The sequence below is a fragment of the Haliaeetus albicilla genome, chromosome 24 (assembly GCF_947461875.1).
Source record: "Haliaeetus albicilla chromosome 24, bHalAlb1.1, whole genome shotgun sequence".
Classification (NCBI taxonomy): Eukaryota; Metazoa; Chordata; class Aves; order Accipitriformes; family Accipitridae; genus Haliaeetus; species Haliaeetus albicilla.
This window is the reverse complement of record NC_091506.1, coordinates 22,965,263-22,973,798: the sequence shown is the minus strand read 5'-3', so window position 1 is coordinate 22,973,798 and position 8,536 is coordinate 22,965,263. Positions and strand designations below refer to the sequence as shown.

At 36.9% G+C, this 8,536-nt stretch overlaps 1 protein-coding gene across 2 annotated transcripts; it reads left to right on the top strand.

Moving 5' to 3' along the window:
• Positions 1-4,444: 4,444 nt before the first annotated feature.
• GP9 (glycoprotein IX platelet) lies at positions 4,445-8,174 on the top strand. Of its 2 annotated transcripts, none has more exons than XM_009918660.2 (2): positions 4,445-5,026; positions 6,895-8,174. In XM_009918660.2, the coding sequence occupies exon 2, from the start codon at positions 6,902-6,904 to the stop codon at positions 7,484-7,486; it is 585 nt and encodes a 194-aa protein (XP_009916962.1). In that variant the 5' UTR covers positions 4,445-5,026; positions 6,895-6,901; the 3' UTR covers positions 7,487-8,174. The 2 variants fall into 2 exon arrangements, with proteins under 2 accessions (XP_009916962.1, XP_069625918.1); XM_069769817.1 differs by having other exon boundaries at positions 4,445-5,030.
• Positions 8,175-8,536: the final 362 nt, after the last annotated feature.

Here is an 8,536-nt window from a genome sequence, read left to right as displayed (position 1 = left end):
CCAGCTCTTCAAGCAGAAAATAGCAGGACTTTAGCTAGTGGGGCTGAAGACTGATTTTGTTTATCACCAAAGTCCTTAAACAAGGACAGCACAACAACACTCAGAGTGCTGCTTAATCTCATGCATTTTACAATCCTACTACAGCTATTATGCAGTAACCTGGTAAAGACGTTTGAGGAACTTTAGCAGGCTTGACTATATAGTTACCAGGGCGTTCAAATAGGTTCATTTATGGACAGTTCTTTGGCTGTCACACTGGCAATGTCTGCATCAACAAACAGAATGGCCCAAAGAGCAGGATCATGGCAGTGAAACAATCTGGAACTGAGGACACCACATCCAACCATATATACTAGGAGAGGAGGTATTATTTTGGACTATCTTTATAGTCTGATCCCAAGTATTGAACCTCCATTAGCACCTGGAACAAATCAGATGTATTTCCAGAGTGAATATTGCAGTTTAGTTTCATCTAAAAGGCATGCATGGAGAATGGAGAAGATCATGAGACTTGCTCTGAAAGCTCAATCCTGATCCTAAATAGAACATTCACATAAATGCAGCATTGTGTTGTAATTTTTTGACTGACACATGGTATTGTATTTTGAACAACAAAATACATTTTTTGAATAAAAAATGTGACTGTGCATAAAAAGCTAGAAAACTAATTACTTTTCATTAGAGCAAAATATTTAATTCAGCAAAGCAAGCAAAGCAGAGAGGGGCACAGCTGACTCCATTTTACCAAGCCCAGCACTTCCCATCAAGGTGCCAACATCGCATTCAGCTCATGAAACGCACGTCAGAAACACTGACTGCACTGACTGCTGTCAGGACGACTGGGTTTGCTGGTGCACGTTCAGAGCTCATTAACTGAAGCAGGAGTGCAGGGAACTGCCTAGGCACTATCCTGTGGTGGGAAATACTGCCTTGATGGTGGTCTTTTTATGATGCTTTTAGAGATTCTCTCTCTAGAAGCTTCCCCATGTGCACTCTGTCATTGCTACAACTTAGCATACATGGTATTAATATTTTCCCGAGGACAGTTTGAATCCAAATAGTCTATGAATATTTATTTTCATTAACAGGCTCAAGACCCTAAGAGTTCCATAAAACACAAACCTGTGATTGTTATCTGATTTAAACAAATCACTTAATACACACTTTTTGTACATCTGTTACATTTTTATCTTGGAGGCTACAGAAAAGGTAATATCCTGAAAGAATATAGTATTTCAGTTTTTCAGACAACTATTTTGAATTGTTAAATTATATCTAAAGGTTGATTCCGTGTATGCTCAACATTGAATGAAAAAATAACTTGAATGACACCTAGTGGAAAGCTAAGCAATAGCTGATGATTGCACACCAATTATGTACAGTTTTGAATAGTGAGAACAGCAAGGAGGGAGATTCTTTATGAGAATGGGTGGGAGGAGAAAGAATTATTTGATAAAATGGGTGGAGTACAATTTAGGAGAAGAATTTCCTAAATGACAAGAGTTTATCTGCCTGTGTAATAATCATCTGACGAAATGGGATATTTCATTTGACAGAGGCAAAATTAAATCGGGTAAAACCAATAAATGTGTAGCAGGAAATAATACAATAAGCAGAATATGGGCAGGATGAAATTCATAGTCCTCCTATGTATAAATACTAAAAAGGCTTTAGCAGGCTAGTTCTCTAGGGTGCAGTAGATAATAGGAATATTTTGGCCCTAGGGCAACAATAACTACTGATGTTAGAGAAACCACAGATTTTCTTTAATTCATTTCTGCAAGCAATGTTCCTTGATGTGTGAATGAATTTCATGATAGATCTTTTTTTTTTCTTCTTTTTGCTAATTTGCTTATTTGTATAATTCATTAATTACCAGTGACTCACATCCAATTACAAAGAAAGATTTTGGTTAGTCTGTTCTCACCAACCTATTTGAAAATATGAAAGAACAGATTTAATCAAGATGATAGAACTTAAATGGCACTTTTGCCATCCATTGACAATGTGATGTGGCAAATTTTTTCAGCACTGGAAATGGAAATAGTGCTTGAGGAAGACTTCTGTCTTTCTAGGTCAAGAACAGGTCATTGACAGCAATAAATGACTATAACTCCTTAAAACTGTCTATAAAAAATAATGTCATGTTCTGCCTGAATTTCCTTTTAGTGGGTCATGCTTTTGATCTGCACATTTACCTTTAACTTGCAGCTTTTATTCTTAACTGCAAGGAAACTAGTAATCTCCCTTCAACTCTTTTTTCTCCCTATATAAGCAATCAGATGCAGCACCCACATAAGTGACTGGAAAAGTCAAGGCCTCAAAAGAAAACTATATCCAGAGAAGTGTGCTTTCAGGGAGTAAGGTAGCAAGAGAGGTTTTCTTTGGGAAACAAGAGTGTTCAGAAATACCTCTCCACTGAGAGGGGGCAGAGACTCTCTCATTCACAAAAAATTCAAATGGATCCACTCTGTGGAAAATATATTTTCAGACTATAACAAGATTATAGCAGATTATAACTTTTTTTCAAATTGGCTCTTAATAAATCCTCTTAAACGAAGAATCCTCATTTGGCCTACAAAAAGCTATATGCCTAAAATCATAAATGCAAATGCCTTGTATTTTAAGCTTTGCTTCTGCCAGATGCTCCCTGCATTCATTTGCCTCCACACAAGAGCTGAAGAAACTGGCCCATGGCACTCATCACAAGTAACAGATTCAGGGACTCAGCATGACCAGCTACTTCTCCGACCACGTGTGACACAACAGCCAGAGGAGTGTAGGACTACCTTTGTGAGGATTACCCATAGAACAGAATTTGAGTACGGATTCCAGAGGATTCCAAATATTTTGCATCCATTTCAATGCAAAAAGATGCAGCAGCTGATTTCACCATGTAACAGGAAAAATTTTATTCTGTGTGGCAGCATTCCTTAAGACATATAGCATAGACTGTGTGATACAGGAAACAGGCATGAGGGAAGACAGACATTTATGAAATCTATGGTTTAGTGATGTTCTTTCAAAAAAAGAAAAGAAACAATCCCTAAGATAGAAGGATCTTCTCAGCAGTCCACTCAATTCCAGCTGTTGAACATATGACAGGCAGATGAACTATTCATTTCAACAAGGGAAGAATCACTTTCCTCATCTTATAGAAAAGATTGAAATTCAAATGGGCTTTGAAGTATTTTTGTCTTCTCCCTCCAGCACTGTCTAAATTACCCTTTAAAATACTAAAGAGCAGAGATACACATTAAGTCATTTTCTTAAGGAAGTTCCTAACAAACTTCAGGCTACTGGTAATTGATTAGACTTAATGAAGAAAAGTATTTTAAATATAAGTAAGAATTAAATAGTGAGAATTAAACAATAAGGATTGCTATCTGCATAATTTTAAATGTCAGAAGTTTCCCTTCCCCCCCAAGAACAGCATGTTATAAAGAAACAACAGCTCAGAAGCAGGGCTCTACTGCACATCTGCAACATCTGAAACTCACCTGGGTTTCATTTCCAAATGCAGAACACAGCTCAAAGCTTGTCCCCAGAACAACACACTAAACAAGGACTGGCCTGAATTAAATGACAGATCCACCCCACACTAGGTTTCCAAATGTCAACTGCTGTCTTAATTCTAGAGTGTTCATGTTTGGTAGCTAAAGCAAAGGAAAACTTATTTCAATACTATTCCAAAACTTCACATACAAAAAAAACCCGTGAAAACAAAATCCTGTTTTTGTTTTTCTTTTACACAAACATGGCATTCTTTATTTAGATGGACAGACACATGCATATTATAAACTTGTATCATCCTGAATCACTGGCTTTCCAGCCAAATATACAGAGAGCATGTTACGTTTTAAGATGACATATTGCTATTATTCAGCAGTTGATATTCTTCAGCAACTTGAGTGTGAAGAAATTTGCAGGATCATAGTCCTCTTCTGAGCTACACACAGCTTTCATGACTGGGAAGAAAGGCTGTGTATGTGCCCAAGGCCACCCCAGGCCTCTAGGCTGTGCTGATTAAAGGGAGCCATGCTAACCATGACAGTGAGCCTTTCGCAGAGCACATTCCCTGACTATTCTGGAATTCATTTCTAAACTCCAAACCAAACTAGGACATTACAAAGAAATTATATTCCACAAAATATCACAAGAACCAAAATAGGAATTGATCCATTGATCCACACATGTGTACCCTTCTTCACATTCAAGGTTGTGTCAGGGGCACCTACCTGCCTGAGTCATTCTGGCTCACATATTTCTGCACTGCTCCACATCACAGTGTACGGGTTGCTCTTAGCCTCCTCACATAAGATAGGTTCTCCAAATCCCTGATCATCACAGAAACCTTCTTTTCACTTGTTGGCTTAATCTTTTTTGAACATGGGTGACTAGAATGAAATACTGTATTTCAGGTGACTTTTCATCACTATTTCAATGTAACGGCATTTATATTTCTCTATCCCTTAATGATCTCACCTGACTAACGTAAGTTATTTCAATGCTCTGGTGTGTTTTTACAAATTTTACTTAATCAGTGGAAAGGCAGATATCAAACACACCTGGTTTTGACTAAAACAGAAGAACTCTATTTCATGGGCAAACTTGAGCCCCCTTGTATCTTGCTTAGGCTTGCATGTGTCAGTAGTTGAAGCTCAAGCTAGCTTTTATACCTGCAGATTATTACAGCTGAGGAAAATATCCCACCAGATTTCAGATGAGTCTTTTTAGGTTTTCCAGACATTCAGGTTTAATGCGAAAAATATATTAGCAATAAAAAAAAATCAAAAGCATTTCCTCTTGTCTGCAGAAAATACAAAAATGCCCCAAGCACTATATGCTGTTACACGTCAACCATATATAGCATCTTCCAATGGGAATGGCTTCCTATCACGTATAGGAAAAAGCTCATCTTCTTTAACACATTTCCTTAGTGACTCTCTTAAAAAGTCAGCTCCAGTCGCTATACATACTCCAACACTTTGCCAAACAGAGGGAAAGGAATCAAGAGGGAATAAAGGTAAGTGTCAGTCAGGCATCTCACCAACTCCTCCTTTCTGCATTTTTGCCACAGTTCTTATTTCTATTTGATTTCAAATTTTTTGATGTCTATATATTAAATCAGAAGAGATCCTCTTTTCTATAGATATTGCTTAATTTTTTTTCAGTCAGATGACATAGTCTGTCCTTTTAAGATGTCTACTTTGAAAAATAACAGACAAGTATCTCGATTCAGACCAAAGATATTCAGATTAACTTCTTGCTAACAAAGACATAGGAGATTGTTAAGATTAATATTTCAGCTTCTCTGTGCTGTTTATAATTTCATGTAACATTAATTCAATTCAAAATATAGGAATGTAGTATTTAGATCAGGAATCTAAAACTGTCTAACTTTATTTTGAGAAGCTAATTACATATTTTTTGTAAGTAAATTGAGGCAAATTAATTTAAAACAAAATCAATCCATTTTTCCTACAATTTTAGTCTTTATTAAATGGAACTTCCTAGAGAAAAAAAAATAGTCTCAGCTTATTTTAAGTTTTTAAAAGGAAAACCTTTTTTTTTCAGTTCTAAAATATCTCTACACTTGAAAACATTATTTTGAAGAAATTTTTTTTCCAAATTCCATTCTATATTAGTATAATTTAAGCTCCTTATCACCTTCAGTATGTAAAAACCTCTTTTACTCTGTATTTGTTGCTGTTAATAGGTCTGTCCTACGTGCTTGCTATTTCTCAGGCTTTGTCCAGTCCAATTTTAAAATCATACTCAATGTGCTTCTAATGCTTGCCTGCAAACAGTTATATAACTGTTTTCACTTTCTTCAGTTAAAAAGGAATTTTCTTTAAGTGTATAGTGTATAAAACCCCAACACTTTTTTCAGGTTCTGCCATTGGCCCAGTAGTATCCAAGGCAATATAGAGTCAGGTATTTTTGATTCGATACTTAATTACTTACTGCAAATGAATTGGAAAAAAAAAAAAAAAAGAAGAAAATATATTTTAATTATGAGATGTACTAAAATCATAAAGAAAGATGGTTACAAGATTGGAAATTCCCCAACCTGTGCAAGGGAGTTTGTATTTCAAATTCCAATCCAGTCCCAAGGCTAGCTATGTATTTTTAAATGCAGAGAAGTAGTAGGAAATACAGGAAGGGAATAGCTTTAGAGGTTTTAAACTGCAAACAGAAAGGTTTAAAATGGAAGTCTAGTGGGATCCACTCTACAGAACTGGGAATGACATAGCAAAAGGGATAATTACCTGCTAGCCCAAAGCATGGTTATTTAATCCCTAAAAGACAAGCAGTACAAGATATGCAAAATTTCCAATTCTCTATTCATCCAAATCTTAAACTGTATGTTCTCAGAGATGCATGAAGCTACAAGGCAGCAAAAAAAGAACTTTTTGCCACATAAAAATACATACTTCTTTGTTAGAATCTTCATACTCTCAGAAAGATTTTTAGACATTTACAATTATTCAACCTCTTAAACTCAATTTTGAAAACTGACTTCAACACTCAATTTTAACACTAGACCTATGAAGATACAGAAATGGAACCAAAATCTTTGCCTAAACCTAACTGTTTTTACCACTGTCTCCTGGTGACATTCTGTTCCAGAACTTTGAAAAACAATATATTTCATACAATTATGAAGGAAATGCAATGAACTAGAGACAAAATGGAAGCACTGTGCTCTCTCCCAGTTGCACTTACGCTACTTTAATGTCAGGAAGAATGGCTCTGTGGGAAATACAGAAAGCTAAAGATTTTCTTCCAAAAACCTAAACCTCACGAGTAATCCTAAAAAAGAAATAGCTGCATTTAGAAATGTGGTAATGAATCATACTTATCAGATTATTATTCTTATTCTCTGGGTAGCTGAAGCATGAACAAGACAGAATTCATCAGTGTTGCAGGATTTGCCATATCATTGCTGTTCCACATGACCCAAACTGAAGTCTGTCCTTCAACCTGTAATTGTAAGTCACTGGGTGAAATGAAGGGCTTGCACATAGACTGCAGTTCAAGGAAGCTAACGGAAGTGCCTGCCTTGCCCGTTAACACCAAGAGGCTTTATCTGCAGAACAACAGCCTGACCTCGGTTCCTCCCGGTGCCCTGGACAGCTTGCGCAGCCTGGAGGAAGTGAAAATATTTGACAATCCTTGGAACTGTGACTGTCATATTCTGTATCTAAAACTCTGGTTAGAAGACGTCTCTGCACCCTCTCTTGCAAACATCAGATGTGCAACCCCAGCACCCTTGAAGAAGAAGCCCTTGAGCCAGCTGACTGGGAATGAGCTGGGGATTTGTAAGAGGCTTCTCCCAATCAAGTGTCTTGAGTTCTTTTGGCGAGACCTCATTTTAATTGCTGGAGCAATAACTACACTTATTTTAGTAGCATGGGCTCTGAAATTCTCAAAAAAGCTGGTCTGCCAAATAAACCTAAGCCAATATGACTCTAGGGGCTGACCCCTGGGGAGGCATACCTCCAAAAACCACAAGATACAATGAGCTGTTCACTACCACTAGCTTGAAAAGAAATGTTAAACTATTCTACCACAAAAAAGCACAGGCACTGACAACACTAGTTTTACTGGTGAACATGCTACAAACAGATCCCAGGGCTCAAAGTCTGGGTCTTCAGACTTCTAAATTTTTTAAAATCATTTAACTTAGCATTTTTCCACTGAATTCTCAGCTCTTATAGCAAGATTTACATCCCCAAATCCTACACTTTTTAATAGATGGAGATGAACACTGATTGTACTATTTTAGCAATTCTTTTCTCACTCAGAAGCTGTGTGAGTTTGTAACGTGTTACTGCCTCACAGTGTCCCAACGGTAGGACCATTCTTGGGTGCAAACAAATTCAGCCATCTCTTCCTCAGGTGCAGGAGTTTCCTGCCAGCAAAACCACTATGATTATATGGCCAGCCACTGAATGTATCCCTTATTGAATATGTTTAAAGATGGACTGGTAATGAGAATATAATCAGTAAAAATAATTTAAAATATTGTTGAATTTCCTAGAAAGTGAACAATAAAAAAGCATTCTATGTGAAACTGAAATAATGGATGCTTATTGAACATTCATACTCACCCAAGTTTAATGTCTTTCACAATTCTACACATTTCCCATTAAAATCCTAAGAAACTTCCAGAACTTGTCTTTCAGTTTTACTACTGACGTTTGATACACTGGATTTTATGCAACAGCTTTGAAGAGGATGGACTCTCTTCCCTTCTCTTCTAGTGCCCCCCATCCTCATAGAAATATTGTTGTAGTGACTCAAGCATATTGTTTTCCCCTTAACTTGATTATTCACAAGACTCCAAGAACAGCAATTCATGCTGTGACCCCATCTGGTCTGGTGAAGTTAGGCTAGTTAGATGGGAGATCTCTGAAGGTCTTCTAAAATTAATACTACTGTTGGCAGTTCAATTTAAGACGCATTTTGCAAATGCTCCTCCTAGCCCCAAACCTGAGCTAGGTATTAGAGGTATGCTGAAGACACTAAA